This window comes from Rosa chinensis, chromosome 5 (genome assembly GCF_002994745.2).
Source record: "Rosa chinensis cultivar Old Blush chromosome 5, RchiOBHm-V2, whole genome shotgun sequence".
Classification (NCBI taxonomy): Eukaryota; Viridiplantae; Streptophyta; class Magnoliopsida; order Rosales; family Rosaceae; genus Rosa; species Rosa chinensis.
Genome location: NC_037092.1, coordinates 80,258,631 through 80,279,709, shown reverse-complemented (window position 1 = coordinate 80,279,709; position 21,079 = coordinate 80,258,631). Strand labels below are relative to the sequence as shown.

Genomic DNA, 21,079 nt, shown 5'->3' with positions numbered 1-21,079 from the left:
TTGCTTTCAAATGAACAGTGATGATCGATGAACAGTTAACCCATCTTTTTTATCTATCTAGATTCTAGAGTATTATAATGTCGGCACAAATTGAACCACACAATCAACCGTCAAACTTGTAACTGCTGCTTTTTGTATAAACTAATGGATAAAGACTTGTCGGTACTCCCCCACCTCATCTCATTTCACACAATTGACGCCTCAAGATTAAGCCAAGGCTCTCCACTGGAATATTGGCACTTCATTCTCTACCGTGTAAGCTTCAATTTCTTGTCTAGAGCTTTGATTTTGTTGCTGGGTTTGAGCTCAAAGTAGGAGTCTTTTTTTTTTTTTTTCCAATAAGTTTCAGGGCACATGTCGAATGTTAATACCATATGTGTGAAAGTTGGCATTTTTGTTTCTCTATCATATATTATATGACTCTAAACTGGTAATGGAATCCTTCTAAAGTTCTAAATGTCTTTGTCATTATATGCTTCTCAATTGGATGAAATTAGTCAACCCAGGATGGGGATCTTTTCCTTATGTAAGCTTCTAATTGGATAAAAGTAGTCAACCCAGGATGGAATCTTATCCTAATGTAATCTTCAAGATTGCAGCTACAAGAAAAGCTGTGCCCAGTCCAAGGATATGAATGCAATTCATATGCATGTGTACTTGGTGGAGTGAATTTTAGTCAATCTTGTTTCCTTAATTAAGATAATGTTGTGTTTGGGTTAGTAGGAGAGATAGCAGGACCAGCCATGGCACTGAGCTCTCTCCGCCTTTCCCGAACACTAAGCAGCCTCTCCAGTCCACATTGTTCTTCCTATCCTCTACTCACAGTCTCCCACCTCCTGTATCGTCCACAAAGTCCCGGACCCTTATCCAATCTCGCCCTTTCGGCTCTTTGTATGGCAGAAAGGGTGGGGTTACAAGCAGTGGCTCTTTGTCATGGATTTTTCATGAGACCCAAAGCCTTGGCCTGAGGAGATGGTGAGAACTTATCAGGAAACTTAATTTGCTAAAATGCTTTGCTCTGCATGTTTGGTTGGTGAGAAAATTTAGGGGAAGGGGAATATTTTGACATTACTATAGTAAGAATTTGACTTTTGAAGCGCTACATATGGATTCCGGCCTGTTATGTTTGTTAGTAGGATACTTGTGAACAGGTAAATTGCAGTTTTGGGTTCGTTCGTATAAATTGCAGTTTTGGATGCCCTAATGATCATAAATTTGGCTGAAAATTTGTAGAAGTGATCTACTCATATATACCTAAAAACTGAACGGTTAAGATGTGAATATGTGATCGAAAAGTAGTCAAAATATGAAAATCCGTACTGTAAGCTAAATTAAGGATATTCTTAGCAGAGAAGGCCTATATATATATATATATACAGATTTTATTCAGAGCGAGGCCTCGCTTTGAAATTTCAGAGCGAGGTTAGGGTTTATGGTCACTTTTTGGTCTCATATCCACATATCGACCGTTTAGTTTTTAGGTACTAATGTATAAATCATCTATGCAAAATTTCAGCCAAATTGATGATCTTTAAAGTATCTAACTCACTTAAACTCGTGGACTAACTGAATCCGTCCAACCTAAACCGTACTAGCTTTAAGGCAGTTATCAATGCCTTAACGACCATCAATTTGGTTAAAACTTTGGAGAGATAATCTATACATTAGCAGCTAAAAACTGAACGGTCGAGATGTGGAAATGCGACCGAAAAATGACCCTAAACTCGCTCTGAAATTTCAGAGCGAGGCATTGCTCTAGATAGGATTTGTATCTACACACACACACACACTATTATTAAGAGAAGAGAGTTTGTTCTCTAAAACTAAAAAATTTAACAAATATAATCCTCTAATATGATTTGTAGAGGTATTTCCTCAAAGAAAGTTACTTGCACCTTTTGGAGTTGTCAAGACATACAGGTAAGAGTAGTGCAGTTATTCAACTGCATAGGATAATGGCAGAAGGAGCTCGTAAGCCTGACGTAGTTGTCTACAAAATTGACAGTCTGTGTGTAAGGATGCACTAGGAAACTCGTAGAATAACCAAACAAGTCACTTTTTACTACCATTATTGAGATTTTCTGGCACCTTGAAGTTCTTCATCCTGAAAGATTTTTTTAAGTTCTGCTCCTCATTCGAATTTTAGGGGATTCAGGAAGATTTGAAGTATTGGCGTTGTCTAGACTCCATGTGAAAAAGGCTTTTTCTGTGTGTGTCTGTCTATGACTCTTCATTTGTTTGATTTATTCTGCAGTCTGTGATGAGAGCATGCAGAGGTTACTGTGTGTATCAGTGTCGCTCCATTTCTCATAGTGTTGAATGTTAAAAATTTGAATGCTGCTTTTGTAGTTATGTATAATTGCAAAGAATTTGTTCCTTTGTTCTCTGTTTCTCTCTTCAGGTCAAGAAGGAAGACTTCACCTACTCGCTCGTGCACATTCATATGGTCATATATATAAATAAGACATGATTATATACTAGGGAATATATAATTGGTGATCATTGAACACAAGCTCTAGTTGGAGGGATACACAAATATTAGTTTATATGTTTCAGTTATCCATAAGAGAAGGGAATGTATACATGAGACTCTCTCTCTCTCTCTCACACACACACACACACACAAATATACAGACATAGAACACACACGCATATATTTAAGAGAAGGGAATGTATACATGAGACTCTCTCTCTCTCTCTCACACACACACACACACAAATATACAGACATAGAACACACACACGCATATATTTATGGTACTGATAATACTACACTGATACACAATTGTATATCCCTTGACTTCCATAGGTTTGAAGCGTGTAGAAAATAATGAGGATGTTTAAGAATAAAGGATGTACAGAAGATTGTAGAGAGAATAATAGAATAGATGTGTCTTTTATTGATAATAGGAGCCTCTATATATAGTGGATACAAATACATAATCTTTGAGTATGAGGAATCATATTATAATTAGAACTAGGAATCTAGAATAATCTTCTCCTATAACAACAACAGAAAATACTCCTAATTTGGTAAGGCACACATAATCTTGATATCCTTTAACACTCTCCCTTGTGCCATCCAAACGTGATGTCATCGTGACACCATGCGCTTCAAACGTTGCCTCGTTAAAAACCTTACTCGAGTAATAAAAACTCTGTGGGACAAAAACAACCTTGAAGAGGAGAAAAAGAATACAACATGCCCTTCACTTTTCGAGATCAAACATGTAGGCATCATGCCTCCCCTCTGATGTCAAGATCTCCCCTTGATTGCTATCGTGGGAGTTCGTATAATTTCCGCATTCCGATACTCTTCACATGTTTCTCGAAAGTGGATTTGGGTAACAACTTAGTGATTAAGACTGCTACATTATCCTAAAATCAGATTTGGTTCACTTCAATCTTTAGAAGTGTTTGTTGTTGTTGATTATACAAGAATTTAGGCGATATATGCTTGGTTTTGTTACCCTAGCCTTGATGAAACCTTGTTTCATTTATTTAGTGCAAGCTGCATTATCCTCATAAATGCATGTAGGTTCATCTGTGGTATACTTCAAACCACAAGTTCTTCGAGTATGTACAACTATGGACCTCAACCATATGCATTCACGAACTATCTCATGAAGAGCAATAATCTTTGCATGATTCGAAGAAGTAGCGACAAGGGTATGCTTTGTAGACCTCTAAGATATCGCGGTGCTTCCTATGGTAAAGACATAACTAGTTTGAGAACAACCTTTATGTGGGTCAGAAAGATACCCTGCATCAGCAAAACCTATCAAAACATTACCATCGTTTTGACGGAGGGAAGGAGGATGCCGGGGTAGTGCCGATGCCGGCAGTAATGCCATGTATGGCGGCAGTGACGACGACCTTTGGGCCAATGGTTTATGATTCCATTTTATTGTCCTCCCCCCCCCCCCCCCCCCCCCCCCCTCTCTCTCTCTCTCTCTCTCTATAGGGATAGAACAAGCCCATATTTATCGTACCCTTTAAGTATCGAAAGATTGTCTTTGCACCAGTCCAATGTATACATGAGACTCTCTCTCTCTCTCTCTCTCAAATATACAAATATAGAACACCCACACGCATATATTTATGGTACTGATAATACTACACTGATACACAATAGTATATCCCTTAACTTCCATAGGTTAGAAGTGTGTAGAAAATAATGAGGATGTTTAAGAATAAAGATGTAAAGAAGATTGTAGAGAGAATAATAGAATAGATGTGTCTTTTATTGATAATATGAGCCTCTATATAGATGATACAAGTACATAATCTTTGAGTACAAGGAATCCTATTATAATTAGAACTAGGAATCTAGATCAATCTTCTCCTATAACAACAATAGAAAATACTCCTAGTTTGGTAAGGCACACATAATCTTGATATCCTTTAACACTCCCCCTTGTGCCTTCCAAACGTGATGTCATTGTGACACCATGGAGCTTCAAACGTTGCCTCATTAAAAATCTTGCCGAATTAATAAAAACTTTGTGGGACAAAAACAACCTTGAAGAGGAAAAAAAGAGTACAACATGCCCTTCACTCTTCGAGATCAAACATGTAGGCATCATGCCTCCCCTCTGATGTCAAGATCTCCCCCTGATTTCAATCGTGGGAGTTCATATAATTTCTGCATTATGATACTCTTCACATTTTTTGCAAAAGTGGATTTAGGTAACGACTTAGTGATTAAGTCCGCTACCTTATCCTCAAATTTGATTTGGTTCACTGTAACATTTAGAAGTGTTTGTTGTTGCTGATTATACAAGAATTTAGGCGATATATGCTTAGTTTTGTCGCCCTTGATGAAACGTACCTTGTTTCATTTGTTTAATGCAAGCTGCATTATCCTCATAAATGCACGTAGGTTCATATGTGATATACTTCAAACCACAAGTTCTTCGAGTATGTACAACTATAGACCTCAAGCATATGCATTCACGAACTACCTCAAGGAGAGCAATAATCTCTGTATGATTCGAAGAAGTAGCGACAATGGTCTGCTATGTAGACCTCTAAGATATCGCGGTGCTTCCTATAGTAAAGACATAATCAGTTTGAGAACAACCTTTATGAGGGTCAGAGAGATATCCTGCATTAGCAAAACCTATCAAAACATTACCATCGTTTTGACGGAGGGAGGGAGGATGCCGGGGCAGTGCTGGTGCCGGCAATGACGACGACCTTTGGGCCAATGGTTTCTGATTCCATTTTGTTGTCTTTTTTTTTTCTCTCTATAGGGATAGAACAAGTCCATATTTATCGTATCCTTGAAGTATCAAAAAATTGTCTTTACACTAGTCTAATGGTTTCGCGTTGGTGCAGAGGTACATCTAGCAAATAAGTTCACAACAAATGAGGTGTCCGGTCTTGTATTGTGCTTAGTACAATAATGTACATATTGTATTCAGGTAAGCACTTCTGCTATTAACACGTCTTCATCATCATCTCTGGGACGAAATGGATCCCTTTTAGGGTCAAAGACTATGGATGACCATGGGAGTGCTTCGATCTTGACTTTATCAAAATGCCTAAGCATCTATTGACACGATATTTAAGTTCTAAACTGAGACAAAACCATGTTTTCCCAACTCCCAAGGTTCTTCATCTCAAACTCGGATTTCAGGTGTTCAGCGGTTTTCCTTAACTCATCAAGGGTTCTATTTATATTCATCAACATAAATCGCGACAATTGCAAATCTAGAACTTGTTATGGAAACGGGCGGGTATAGTTCATCATATCCTACTTAGTGAGCATTACATCCTTATTACAAACGTACTTTGTAGTCTAGAGCCACTTGATTTGGGTAAATGAAGTTCATCATGGACATGGACCTTCATGTATATTTTCATATCCCTATAAAGATATGTAATGACCATATTCGCAAGCTGCACGTTCAGTTATTCGGAAACTACAAAACGGAAAGGTAGTAGAGTGCAATGACATCCATTACGGGAGAATATGTCTCCTAGTAGTCGATTCCAAGGAGTTGTGAGAAGTCTTGTACCATGAGGGGAGTCTATAATCTATTTATGTCAACAGATTTTATGTTAAAAGGTGTCGGCATCTCAAGCCCGAAATCATTTCCTTCGTTAGTGAATCTAATTAAACCTGGATCGTATCTTTTCATTTAGACCAATTTTCTATACGCTAACATTCTTCAACGGAGCAATGCTCGATGCCATTGGTCTCAATAATCGCACATCTTCATGTACACTAGTGTAGTTTGTAGAGATCTCTATATTTTCAGGAATTGATTCTAACATCGAGGCATCCCCAACGATGTCTTTTGGACATAACCATAATCTAAAATATTTTCATGAGACTGATTTTGAGTATCAATGATCAATGGATCAGGTTGTGCCAAACTCGCTCTCTTCTTAGGGTGAGAATCTATCGAACCTATAGGTCTCCTACGCTCTCTAGTGGAACCCACGGCTTGTGACGCCATTATACCACCTTGTGGTAATGCCACCATCTATAACGGCAACGGCGTGCCCAGCTCCTCTGGGTGGTGCTATGTTCTCTTGGGTGGACATCAATCCTTGCAGGCATGTTTGCAGCAGCTATATGTGATCTCGTCACATTTAGGGGATCGAGATGGGACATAGTGGGGACAGACCACAACAATTCCTATCGTTCAAGTTGAACGTTGACGTTCTAATTTCCCCCTAATGACGGGAATACCGTCTTATCAAAGTGACAATTCGTAAATATAGCGTTAAAGAGATCGTCTGTTAAGGGTTCTACACACACACATATGTACACATTCATTGCTTATAACCCATTTGAATGATCTTGTGGTGGCGTGATTGACACATAAACCACGCACTCTAATATGCGTAAGTACGAGATATCAGACTCGCACCTAGTCACTAGCTGTAGCGCAAAGAAAGGTTGAGTGACAATGGGTCATAGACAAATTAGCATAGCTGCATACTATATTGCATAATCGCAAGCGAAAATATTGGTGTGCATTACCAATATCTGGACTACCATCGTAGTCATTTAATGCCGGCTTTCGCGAGACCATTTGGGTGTGTACATGGGAATAGTGAGCCCGTAGCCATATGATCTGGGCCAGGAGTTTATCATAACCAACATTACGGGTGGATGATAGCATGATACGTGACCAGCGTGCATGTGCCCAGCGTGCATGTGCATCAACCAACATCATAAAATATCTAAACGGTCCGCAAGTTGGTTGAATCGGTCCCCAGAATTCCCTCGAATTCTATAATGAGAACACATGTGTCCTTTGCATATGATGGTCTCGATCCTAATTTAGCTAAAAAGCAGGCTTTGCAAACTAGTGATGGGTTTTAGAAGCAACCAATGAAAATTTTGGTTGAGTCATGAAGTCACAATTGACTTCAGAAGCGGAGAGATGAGTCAAGTCATTGGGGAATGACAGCATGGCCTTTCTCAGCCAGCGGCAGACGACGCCAGCGCCGTGAGGCTTAGCGAAGGTTTGTGTGTCTTCTTGAACCAACTTTTGATTCATGCTTCTTTTCACTTGAAAGAAAAGATGTCTTTGTGAAGTCTTTAATATACAGATCATCATATCATGACATGAGTGTCCTAAACTGTCATGCCAAAGCCTATATGTGTCAGTGTCCCAAAGGTCATCTCTTATGACGTCATTGGACTCAATTACTTGAACAGTGATTACATAAAACCCATTAGAGTGACACATAAACTTCTCTAATACTCGTTTTCGTCCGCAGTCATTAAAGGAAATTGAAGACATGAAATAAAAGAATCGACACTTTATTAATGTTAGCCAACGATTATATCGAAGTTTCAGACCCAAAATCTAATCCAAAATAATTATAATCAAATCTAGACAAATAGTTGTTATAACTTCAATTTAGTAGCAAATAGGTAAGGTATGGCAAGATTTTGGTGGAGCTATGCTCACTTATAAAACCGTTCTCTCATATTAAACCTTTCACATACATTGCATTTAATTGGATGGGCTTAGTTGTGAAAGAGTTATGACTATTGTCATTTATTAATAATGTTTAAGGCAAAATGCCATTGAATCCCAACATCGGCTTGATGCGTAGAGCCTCTGAATTATATTAAGTAAATGTCTTGAAGTCAGCAAAGTGTAGATCATTGCACTTCACCTTCTAGTTAGGGAGGAGAGTATCTTGAATATTTTCAAAGTGCTCTTCAAGTGCAACCCACAATGCCCTAGGGTCCTTGACTGACATATACTCCCATCGGAGCGCATCCACATGTCGTCTTATAAATATGAGGGCTTGAGCAGTTTTAGCTGTAGAAGGCCGTAAACAGCAAATCTGTATTTGGTGCTCGAATGGTGGGCAAGATCCCTTTTGTAGTGAGGTAATTCTTGACATTAGACACCCAACTGTATCCTGTGCCGGTTGAATACAGTTTAGCAAAATCGAGCTTTTGCATATTTTCAGCTGACATTTTGATAAGGAAAAGGAGACTAGATTAGTTTCGGAGTATAAAACTTCGATGACAACTAATCATAGATTTCTGAGCTTCTTTGCTACCAAGAAATCAATTTTCAAGAAATTTGGATTAGACCGAAACATTAATGTTTGAATGGTCGTCAAATTTCGATTTTTGAGCTTCTTTGTTACCAAGAAATCAATTTCTAAGAAATTTGGATTAGACCACAACATTGATGTTTGAATGGTCGTCAAATTTTGATGCTCATGAATCTCTTATTCATAGCTAGCGCGAACTATCCACAGTTTCGCTTTTATTCTTTTATCGAACCCACGTTATAAGAAATGTGGGATGTAGAAGAAGAGAGTTTGGAAGTCCCAGAAGAAAATTAAATTAAATTTAAATGTAGAAAGCGAGAACTTTAATTTAAAACTTACTTGTTGTTTTGAAGCTTGAAAACTTTGATACACACGCGTGTTGATGCAAGCGTATAAGAGTCTTTAGGATTGCTAGCGTGCTACCAATCCTAGAACAGGATTGCAGGGGTTGCTTCGATCCTAGAGCAGGATTGCAGGGGCTGCTGCAATCCTAGTTGCGTGCAAGCGGGCTTGTGCATAGGCATGTAGGTGTTGTGTGAGGAGGTAGGCACAAGAGTAGCAGGGGCGCTGTGCTCGGCGAAGACAGGTGCGCAATGAGGCTAGTTGAGCGAGGCTAACCGGGGTGGAAAGCTGTGTTAGGATTTTGGCTTTTTGATTTTAGGATTAGGGCTCGTGCTGATAACGTGTTTAAGAATAAAGGATGCAAAGAAGATTGTAGAGAGAATTAGTAGAACAGATGTGTATTTCATTGATAATAGGAGCCTCTACATATAAAGGATACAAGTACATAATCTTTTTTTTTTTTTTTTTTTTTGAATCAAACCTCGCAAATGCGAGGTAAAAGATTTATTAAAAATAAAGAGAAATACAAGTAAATATCCTACACTTCCCAGATGTAAAGTACTATGAATGAGGAATGGCAGACATCCTGTCTTCCAAAACAAAAGAATTCATCTAAAACGAAAACTAGGGAGACCCAACTTATCTCTTAAACAAAATTGATTAACGAAGCTTGGAGATGAATCAAACCAAGTAAAGCCCGTACCTGAAACTCCAAAATTGGCCAAAGCATCAGCCACCTAATTTCCTTCACGAAAAGTATGTGAACAACGAAATTGCATCATTAAAATGCGATGCAAACAATTTTTCCATGCCACCTGTAATTGCCAAGGTTATAATTTGGATTAATTTCAGTTTACCCCCCTGAGGTTTGAGGGTGTCATCATTTCACCCCCTAAACTTTTCAATTTAAAATTTTTACCCCCTAAACTTTTCAATTTCAATCAGCCGTGTCCAATTTTTACTATTCCGTCCAAATTGGACGTTAAGTTTGACTTTTGAGGGCTAAAATGGTCATTTCAACATAAAAAATTTAAAAAAAAAATTTAAAAAAATGTTTTTTTTTTTTTTTTTTTTTTTTTTTTTTTTTTTTTTCTGTTTTTTCGTTTTTTTATTATTATTATTATTTTATTTTGTCTTCAACCTATACACCACAAATTATAATAGGTTTATAAAAACAAAAAAAATACTCTAGGTGGTTGAAAGCCGCTAACTGGTCTACGATATTTGTAATATATCTCCGATAAAGTGAAGAATTTTAGAATATATCCCCAATAAAGTGAAGAAATATTTGTAAAAAATAATTTTACACTTTATCTGTAAATAAAATAATTGAAATGATTTCACCCCCAAACCTCAGGGGGGTAAACTGAAATTAATCCTTATAATTTTTTGGCACGTTTACTTACTTGGAATGAAAAATAATCATGAATCGGAGACAAGTGGAATGAGAGAAGAAAGGAATCGGTATTGATTCCGGAGGAATGATTCCTAAGCCCATCTCCCCCCTCCGTAATCGAATTCTTGAGTATTCAGGAATCGATTCCTGATAAATAGGTGGGACCTACACCAATTCCGATTCCTTCATGTGTTAGTAAACACATGAATTCTTTTACCTGGAATCATTCCGATTCCTTTATGTGTTAGTAAACACATGGGTGTTTTTACTCCGTAATCATTTCATTACATTCCATTCCATTCCAAGTAAGTACACGTGCCTTTTGAGTATAAGGAATCCTATTCTAATTAGAACTAGGAATCTAGAACAAAGAACAATCTTCTCCTATTACAACAATAAAAAATACTTCTAATTTAGTAAGACACACATAATCCACATAATCCTGATATCCTTTAACAAAGGATTATTTTTCCCTTGTAACAAAAAAAAAAAAAGGATTATTTTTCCCTCATTCGACTAATATAAATAGTCTTTGCATGGTGCTGTATTTGTGTGTACAGTGTACACTATGCAGGGGTGGGGACACACGTAGGGATGAGTAGGGCTACCTCCTCCAGTGGTGCGTCTGAGCAAACTCAAACTAAGCAGAGGATGCTTCCTCCGATGAAAACCTATAAGCGCGAAAACAAACCATCATGTCACTTCAAGCTTTAGTTGCTAATTCTTACTCACCACCATGGTTGGGGCCCATTTTTTTCCTTCGTTAATTGTTCATCCTCTTCCTTCTCTATCGATGCTTCTACAAAATGCTTCTTGAAAAAATCTAGAAAAAGATACAATCAATTCCAAAATTAAGAGGAAGTTCAGACTTTATATTTCCTCATGCAATCAGATTAGTTGGTTCTGGGTTCATCGTCCCTCCCTTACTTCTTTTATCTGGTTAATTTGAGCTTCTATGGAAAGTTTCCTTCAAAAATAGAAAAAGAAAGAGATCGAAACTAGAGAAATTCTTACATGGCTAGTTAAATTTTTTGATTGACAGAAATAAAGGGAGAAATTATTTGCAGAGAGAGAGAGAGAGAGAGATGAGACTTTCTGGGTTGATAGGTAGTAGAGGGAGAAAGGATTAATAAGAATTGCAGATTTGAGAAGACACAAGGGTAAAAGAGGAAGTCAGTATTTTAAGAAAATATCTCAAATTATCTTGTTATTGGAAACCACTGCCACGATCTTGCTACACATGTACTCATTGAAGTTTTTTGTATTCATCAGAGTTTTGTTTTCTGGTTGTTCATATTTTTTCGCCCCCATATCCAAAAATTTCTGTGTCTAAATCCCTCTAATTCCTTTGTAGTGTGCTATAAAGTGTCTCAAATGCCTGCCGAGGTTTATCCTTGGGCAGTTTTTATTTGTGGCATCACATAAAAATAGGCTGTATCTGCAGGTGAAATATGGCTTTCTTAGCAACTGCTGAAGTTTGTGATACAAATACAGCTCTTTTGGGAAGTGGAGATTTGCGTGTCCTGCCACCAATATTTCAGATGTATGGACAACGTCGAGCATTCTCAGGCCCCATTTCCACTGTTAAGGTTTTTGAGGACAACGTTTTGGTTAGAGAGCTTGTCGGAACCAGAGTCGAGGGAAGAGTTTTAGTTATTGATGGGGGAGGAAGCATGAGAAGTGCTTTGCTAGGAGGGATTTTGGCACAGTTGGCTCAAAACATGGGATGGGCAGGGATTGTGATAAATGGCTGCATTAGAGATGTAGATGAGATCAATGGATGTGATATTGGGGTGAGAGCTTTGGCATCTCATCCCGTGAAGCCCGGCAAAAGAGGCCATGGCAGTAAGCATGTTCCGATCAACATTGCAGGAACCTTGATCCGCGAAGGGGAATGGTTGTATGCTGATAGTGATGGCATCCTTGTCTCCACATCTGAATTGTCTATCTGAATCAATATTATAAGTTCACCAGTTAAAAAAGTCTTGCCAATAAAAGGATTTTGAGTTTTGAAGACAATTGTACTTGGAGTTTGTCATTTTGCTACTTTTGTTAATTAGCATCTGAATTCTGAAATATGCATTATATTTTCCTTATCAAGAAGAGATTGTGTTTGTTTCCCTTTGTTATTGCTCCCTTTGTTATAATGACAGTCAATGTCCTTTCCTTTGTTATCTTAGTATGATTTTAATGACAGTCAATGTCCTTTCCGTTGGGCAGTATTAATCTTGAAGCAAAAGAAGATGATGCACAGCAAAGGAAAGCAAATAGAGGAGGTCAACAACATGGTGCTCTTTGACCACGCACCCAAGTTCAACCTCATCACACCATCATTAGAATCAATGGGCAATCAGGTTGTTGACGTCTCCTGTCTCCTGTCTCTTTCGGTCAAACATCCCAACACCCAATTGTTCATACACTCTTTCAGTCAAACATTCCAACACCTTCCAATTCTATGATGGAATTGCAGCACTCCCCTACTGATATTGTTCCCAATATCCAGAATGTGATATCCACCGTTAACTTAGATTGCAAGCTAGACCTCCATCAAACCGGAAAAGTTGTTATCACAGGTGCAAAGTGCAGAGAAGATGTGAATAGGGCCTTTCAGCTCATATACCGTACCCTTAAGAAAGTTTAGGCTCTAGCTAGCAATCGATCGATTGATCGAAAAGTGCAATTTTGTTGTAAAACCTTGATTTTCGGATTTATATTGTTGCTCAATTTGCCTAGTTCTTGATTATTGAACTTACGTAGACATGATTATAGCTCGATCAAAACTTATTAATCATTCAACAAGACTGGCTAGCTAGCCTGCCCACTTGAGTTTTAGTTCCCACATTGATTTGAATCAAGAAATGTGGAAGATTAAGCTACTTTAAGCGAAAACTGTGATTATAAAAGGATCGGAGCAGCTAATTAACTAACTAATTTGTTACGTTAATAAACTAATATAAGACTTCACTTGTCTAATCCAAGGTTCTTATCTAAGACTTCACTAGTTTCCTAAGGTTCTAATCAAAGCCGCCGTTTCCAACATAAACGTACGCCTCCTTTGGCATTAGTATGCATGTGTAGTAGTAGTAGGAAACTTCACTTTTCCAACATGAGATTACTAAGACTCTAATCTAACTCACTCATTACAACCTTCTGATTGAGAGTCCAAGGCTAAATTCTTCAATGTTCGTTTTTAATTAACGATAATACCAATTTTTAATTTGGTCTTGCTTAATTATGTTAATGACATACTTGCATTGTCATAGCCTCATAGGAAATAGCTGTGCCAACTTCCAAGTGCTCGCATTGATAAATTGCTAGCCATAAGCTTTATTGATCGATCAGCAACTTGTTCTCCGGCCATGAAGGAGTTAATAAGTCATCCTCAAACACCGCGGCCCCTTGTTATCCTCAGAACAAATCGCTGATATGGAGAAAGTTGTCAGGCCTATTTCGACATTAACAGCTTCGTTTACAGTTGTTCAGAATGTTCAGGCAGCAAGCGATTACTGAACACGACAATTACAAACAAAAATTCACCGTCAAAAGCTAATGAGAAAAGCCATCTGATGTCTGTTGCAAAACCGACTGGAATTACCATAATCAAGCCTTGTAGATGTGCAGCATCTGCCAGCACATGGAATGCGCTTCATTTGCATCCCGGCCACGCCAAAATAACCACACACTAACATCCTTTGATGATCAACTGGTTCGTGCAAGGCAATTAGGCCATGATGATACAAAGCGTGATGGTTTGGTTGAACAATGTGTGCATGTATCTATACTATTATTATTAAGAGAAGAGAGCTTGCCCTCCAAAACTGAATTTTTTTACCAATTTAACCTTTATATATTAAAAAACTATGAAATATAATTAATCAATAGGGATAATATAGTAAATTATAAAGTAAAAAAAATAAAAGAATAATAAATAAATAAAAACAGAAAATGTGGTAGTTCAGTAGTTGTACAAAAAATTTTCCCACTACTTTTAACTTCCCTCAAAAGTCTTTGTACTTTGTAGGGTTTGAGAGAACGCCGCCCTGATGGGTGGACGTTTCTGCAATTTTCTCCATCTCCGATGGAGATCAATGTCGGCTCCTCCTTTGGTGTCGTATACCTCGAGTGCAGTGCAAACCGTCTCTTCTATCCTTCCAGTTTGCTTTTCAAAGGCGTGGTTTTCGACTCCTCCTGTGGCAGCGGATTGCGATGTGTTCCCTTTCTCTCAGATCTCTACAACTTGGGATTCCAGGCTGTGGTCGATCTGGGCCTGTGGTAGGCGACCTTCCACCTGGAAATCGGAGGTGTTGGATCGGATCCGGATCTGGGATCCAGGGACTATGAAGACGTCTTGGAACCTTGGCCATGCCTTCTTGGACTTTCTGGTAGTGGGGTTGTGGGAGGGGCTCGAGATGGGAAGGTTCACGCCTCAGCCTTCTGGCGGAGTGTTGTTGTCGGGTTTTTTTTCTTCTGGTTTATGGTTCCCAGATCAGATCAGAGGGAATTCGCGGCAGGAGATGACGGTGCTACAGTCCATGGGTGAAGGTGACACGACGTTCTGGCTCAGAAGTAGGACGTGCAGGCTTGGGGCTCCAAGGGTGGAACGACCTTGGATGAGGCTGTAAGACTGGTGGTCTGGGTGGTGGCGCTTGGAGTCATGTAGACAGAACCGGGACTTGTGTTTTCCGGCGTTGCAGATCTGGCAGGGTGGTCGGACGGCGGGCTGAAGCCAGGGTGCCCAGATCAGATTGAGTTGGGCTTGGGCATTTGTCAAGGTTGACCTGTCAGCCTTGATTTTGGATAAGGGCCGGATTTGGATCCGCATTTGGGATCCGAGTCGTATTCAAGTCCGAATCTTGGATCTGAGACGGCTGCTCATATTGATCAGGCATTTGTTCTGTTTCTTGGGAGTTCGTTTGCTATTTTTCGAGTTTCTGACACCCTCGGTTACTTTCAAACTCTCGGTGAGCGAATCATCTCTCCTAGGTGATCATATCACAGGTTACGGTTACTATTATATTTACACTGCTCTCGTGACATATGCTGTGCAGCGATGTCGTTTGGCATCAAGTCACATGGTTACCTTTCATTCTAGACATTCTAGATGCATCTATGCATCTTGTTATCTTTTATTGTTATCCTACACTTAAGATGCATTTGTGCATCTTGTTATGCTTTATTGTTTTTATTTCGATGTTTTTGCATCGCTCCATGTACTTCTCAGTTTTCACTTAATATAGTTTGTCGTCTTTCCCTTAAAAAAAAATAATAACTTCTCTCTACACACATAATGAGTAGACCCTGCTAGTATCAATTTATCAAGGGTGGTAGACTGATGAATCATATATATATGTGTGTGTGTGTGTGTGTGTGTGTTTGTGTTTAGCCAGATGAAGAATTTATCAAATACTCACAATCCTAAAAGACCCTTCAGGTACTCAATTTCCTATATGAGATTGAGCGCAAAGCAGTATTTCACAGCTATAGCAGAGAATTTTTTTTTTTTTTTTTTGATAAGCAGAAATTTTTTCTTTTTAATCCCAACAATAGAAGAAAATGTTTAAATTAGATTTTGATTTATGAGTAGCCAATTAACCTGTAACAAGTGTCTGCTTCTCATTGGACCTCTCTTGTAACCAATGAGAATCATTTACTTGGGGCAGTTGTTTTAATCTGATTGGTTCCTCAAGGTTCAACCAATAGGATTAGCTTGCTTCCCCAATGATCCATCCTATTGAACTGCTATATAAAGGGGCTAACTGTTGGATGAAATTCATGCCAGTTGCATGCAACAATTTGGTTATTTGGAGAATAAGAAAGGTCTCAATTAAGAGCTCTCTCTTCGTCATTTCAAGAACGCGAGGTACTCTAGAAAAAGGTTAGTGAACTTATTTGATTCACACTAAAACATGTCCCTTCCTAAATTTGGTGTTGTTTGGTGAAGTTTAAACTACTATATCTTGTCCTACGTATGTAAAGGTTTTGAAAGTGTAAAATTATAAAACTGATGACCACATTTGCCCTATGTTGCTAACGATTCCTACATGATACATCCAATGTAAAACCTGACCCGTTTGATGCAATTGTTTCCTTTAATTGATGTTCTTCTTGATTTTTGAATGCTACATGGGTTGCATCATTCATGATGCAAAGGCATTTCATAAATTTTGTTTTAGACTCTTGTTTATGGATATATCAAAATCATTGTTGTGCACACCTCTTCTTCTTCTTCTTCTTCTTCTTCTTCTCTTTCGAAGGATTCAGATGAATATTATAAGTCATTAAGAAAATATAAACTCTCTGATGAAGACAAAAAGTTTCGGATCGAGGGAGATATGATACAGTAGCTAGGTTCTGCTGGAAAACATATATATTGATCATCAAGGCAAACTTCTTTTACTTCGATCAATTACAATTCAAACCAACCCCCAACCTAGCTAAATAATATTGATTAGGTCTCTTATTCCTAATTGGATTATGTTTATATTAATTTCTAGTTAATTAGGTTGTATTAATTTTCATGCTCTAGCTTTGCTTTTATTTCATTCTCTCTAGAAATACCTCCAACATGGAGGAAGAATAAATTGTACATCAAGAAGTTTATTGTGATAAACGGTTCCCTCATCAAATTTAACAGGTTGCAAATTAAGAGTAAGAGATGGCTCGTACTAAGCAAACTGCTCGCAAGTCAACTGGAGGGAAAGCTCCAAGGAAGAGTTTGGCCACCAAGATTGCTTATAAGTCTGCCCCAAGCACCGCTGGAGGTGTGAAGAAGCCACACAGATACCGCCCTGGTACTGTTGCTCTTCGCGAAATCCGCAAGTACCAGAAAAGTACTGATCTCTTGATCAGGAAGCTGCCATTCCAGAGGCTTGTTCGTGAAACTGCGCAGAACCACAAGAGTGATCTGCGTTTTAATAGCCATGCGGTGATGGCATTGCAGGAGGCTTCTGAGGCTTACCTTGTGAGGCTGTTTGAGGATACGAATCTCTGCTCTATCCATGCAAAGCGAGTAACCATCATGCCGAAAGATATGCAGCTGGCTCGGAGGATCAGGGGTGATCTGCATTAGTTTCTAGCTAGCTGTGAGCCTGTGAATGCATGGGATTGGAAGATGACCAGTGTTTCGTTTTGTTTTTCTTTGTGAACTCATGGGATTTGGTACTAGTTCCTATGGGATCTGGTATTAGTTTCCATCTATTTTCTCTTTTAGTATAGAATAAACGATTCTAGCTAATTGAATTTGTATTTTCAATTTTTTGGGAATAATTGTTCATCTCGACTTTTTTAATGTTAATTTTATTTCAAACAAATTTGGTAAATAGCTCTCTTTGAAAAAGATAATGCAAATGTGAAAGAACAAAACCACAGTTCGATCTCACCATCCCTATATACATCTTCATGTATTTTCTCCCCTACGAACCTTTTCAGTTATGAGCTGCCAAGTAGACTATTCACAATGACATGCATATATCTCCAAATATATGGACAAATTATTTCGATTTGGTGATGAAGCGACAAATGCCATCTTCAATTTGAAATGTGATAAACTATATCATACAAAAATTAGGATTTCTAATTAACATAAACCGAAAACTGTTGAAGGATGTCGACATAATGTGTGCCTCTACAAACTAGGGTTTAGAGTTGTAATAGGAAAGTGTTCTAGGTATTTAATTGTATTCGGATTCTATTACCTTTTGTATACCTTGTAACACCCTATTTAAAGGGCTCCTATTATTAATAATACACACAATTCCAATTCTCCCTACAACACGTTATCAGCACGAGTTCTAACCCTAGCCCAAAGAAAAAACCCTAAAAACTATCTCTCATAAAAATCTGCCGCAGCCCTCCCTTGCCCACACAAAAACCCTAGCTCGGCCTCCCCCCCCTACAGCAAGCCTGCCTCCTGCCTCAGCCTGTAGCCCACTGCCGCAAGCCTGCAGCCCTCCTAGCCACAAACCTACTGTAGTCCCGCTGCCCCAGCCTCCTGCAACTCGCCCTGCACACCCGCCTGCACACCAGCCCGTAGCCCCTGCTGCCCTGCAACCCATTACAGCCCTGCGTTCCAGCCCTCTGCCACGACCAGGATTGCAAATCGACTGCAATCCTAGCTTAGGATAGAACAGCCACTGCAATCCTAACTTGGGATTAAAGCAACATCTGCGATCCTTTCACCGCCTCAAACCCCGCCCCGCTGCACTTGCTGCTGCTGCCCCTTGTGTCTCTGCTGCCTGCGTCCCTGCACACCACTGCAATCAGCTTAGGATTGAACAGCCCCTGCAATCCTAACTTAGGATTGAAGCAACATCTGCAATCCTAACACGCCTGCATCAACACGCGCGTGTTCTCAAGCCCAAATCATCACGTAAATTTTTGTAATTAAAGTTGCTGCTTTCATGTATTTAAATTCCTTTTATTTTCTGCAAAATATTGGAATACATGTTGCCAAATGATTTTGAGTATTTAACAAAGCGGAATTGTGGGGATTCACGCTTAACGAACTAAGAGTGTTCGTATGAACTAAGAGTGTTCATAATTAAACAAACTAAGAGCGTTCGTACGAACTAAGAGTGTTCATAATGCTTGGACTAAGAGCGTCTGTAAGCATCAAATTGTGACCATATTATAAACATCATTGTTTGGTCTAATCCAAAAGAGATTCTTGGAAATTAATTTCTTGGTAGCATAGCTCGGAAATCTTATTGTTTAGTTTTCGTGGAAGTTTAGCTCCGAAACTGATATATTTTCTCTTCTTATTTTCACTACTAATGAGATTCTGTGGAGTAGAGCTCACAGAATATGAATTAATTGAGAAATCCTCTCAACCTTCCCCGTCTCAGCAGTAGGCTTGTGTGCAATACCAGATGGATTACGGAGTTTCATCAACTTATGTCATTTACTGAGTAAATTGACAACATACTCGTGAAAAACCATAATTCAAAGGCCCGTTAGAACTAAGAGCGTTCACGAGGTGAATTATAATAGCGCACCGAAAGAAGGGTGCAAGGAGCGGAACCCTAAAAGTTAGGGGACAACAAAATGGACGTGTGGGTCCATACAACCGCCCTACAAAGGAAGGAAAACCGCGAGATACGTAGACACGTGGCAACATTGGCCAACGTGGGATCCATGGAGGATGTCCAAATGCACAAAGTGCATCTCAATTAATGGGTGAGGTATTGCTATAGATGTGGATCTTCAGAGCATTGGTTTAAGCGCTACAATGCGAGCGGAAAAACAGCACAATACAAGATATATAAAAGATATGAGAGAGCATGAGGCTCATCTCGCAGCCGAAGGAGATGACAATCACGTCAATCTCATCATTACAGACTTCAAATCTGGCGAGGAAAACAACATTGTTGATGCCGCAGATTTTGATTAAATAGTCTTTCATTTTCCAAGAATTATGTAATGGCAATTGTGCCTTAATGAATAAATGACATTTAGTTTTAACTCTTTCTCACTAGGCGTACTCAATTAAATATGATGTCTAGGAAAGTAATTGAGATTAGTGGTACTTAAGAGAGCCTCGCTCCACCGACATCTCTCTCTACTTCCCTGGTCATATTTGATTGGAATTACCAAAAGGATTGAGTGACTACAATTTGTCTACATTTCATTTTATTTGGATTAGATTTGATCAAGAAACTTTGATGTAATCGTTGGCTATTATTAATAAAGTGTCGATTCTTTTAATTTCGAGCTTTATTCACTTAGGTATGTTTCTCAGAGAGCTAGAATGCCTCACGGATAGTGCTGCTACGCACATCATACCTTGACATATGCAATTATTCCTTGGGATGATGCCTACTCAATCTTCTGTGACTACGATGGCAGGGCCATCACGATTGATTCATGGTCAAGGACCAGCTCATTGCCAAATGGCACATTGATTTATGTTACTGAAGCTCTCTACGCTCCTAGGGCGGAGGGCCCCTTTTTGAGCTTTCAAGATATTAGAGCCAACGGTTTTCATGTGGAAACACATGGCGAGAATGGACATAAGTTCTTTTGCATTATCTCTAATGACACTACGAGTATTAGAGAAGCTCATGTGTCGCTCTAGTGAGTTATATGTAACCACTATTCGAGTAATTGAGTCCAATAACGTCATAAGAGATGATTTTTGGGACATCGATACATATAGGCTTTGGCATGACCAATTGGGACATCCAGGTCATGATATGATGATCCGTTTATTAAAGACTTCACACGAACATCGATGATCCGTTTATTAAAGACTTCACACGGACATCCATTCTTTCGAGTGAAAAGAAGTATGAATCAAAAGTTGATTCAAGGAGAAGGGTAATGTCGTCACCCCCTACGGCAAGAGCTTGGCATTGACGCCAAGAGTGGCAATGTGCCACCTCTCTCCACTTCTCAAGTCAATTGTGATTTCGTGGCTTAACCAAAATCCTCATTGGTTGCTTCTAAGGCCCATCACTCGTTTCCCAAAGCCTGCTCTTTAAGGATCGAGACCATCCTATGCAAAGGACACATGTGTTCTCAGAGAATCCAAAGGGATTTTGTGGATCAACTCAACCAACTTGCGGACTGCTTAGATGTTTTATTCTGTTGGTTGATATGGGGACACACTGGTCACGTGTCGCACTATCGTCCATTCGTAATGCTGCTTACGATGAACTCCTAGCCCAAATCATATGGCTACGGGCTCACTACCCAGATCATCCCGTTCAGTCAATTCGACTTGACAATGCTAGAGAGTTTACATCGAAAATTTTCGATGACTATTGCATATCATTGGGTATTGATATCAAGTATCATATTCCC

General features: G+C 39.0%; 2 protein-coding genes across 4 annotated transcripts; both read left to right on the top strand.

The window, feature by feature from the left end:
- Positions 1-139: 139 nt before the first annotated feature.
- On the top strand, positions 140-12,246 carry LOC112164878 (putative 4-hydroxy-4-methyl-2-oxoglutarate aldolase 3). 2 transcript variants are annotated; one of them, XM_024301219.2, is made up of 2 exons: positions 140-255; positions 11,724-12,246. In XM_024301219.2, the coding sequence occupies exon 2, from the start codon at positions 11,731-11,733 to the stop codon at positions 12,229-12,231; it is 501 nt and encodes a 166-aa protein (XP_024156987.1). In that variant the 5' UTR covers positions 140-255; positions 11,724-11,730; the 3' UTR covers positions 12,232-12,246. The 2 variants fall into 2 exon arrangements, with proteins under 2 accessions (XP_024156987.1, XP_024156989.1); XM_024301221.2 differs by having other exon boundaries at positions 183-255; positions 11,711-12,246.
- Positions 12,247-16,066: 3,820 nt separating this feature from the next.
- Positions 16,067-17,488, top strand: LOC112201841 (histone H3.3a). 2 transcript variants are annotated; one of them, XM_040506710.1, is made up of 2 exons: positions 16,067-16,139; positions 16,914-17,488. In XM_040506710.1, exon 2 carries the CDS (start codon positions 16,935-16,937, stop codon positions 17,346-17,348), a length of 414 nt encoding a protein of 137 aa, XP_040362644.1. In that variant the 5' UTR covers positions 16,067-16,139; positions 16,914-16,934; the 3' UTR covers positions 17,349-17,488. The 2 variants fall into 2 exon arrangements, with proteins under 2 accessions (XP_040362644.1, XP_024198534.1); XM_024342766.2 differs by having other exon boundaries at positions 16,099-16,154.
- The last annotated feature ends 3,591 nt before the right edge of the window (positions 17,489-21,079 follow it).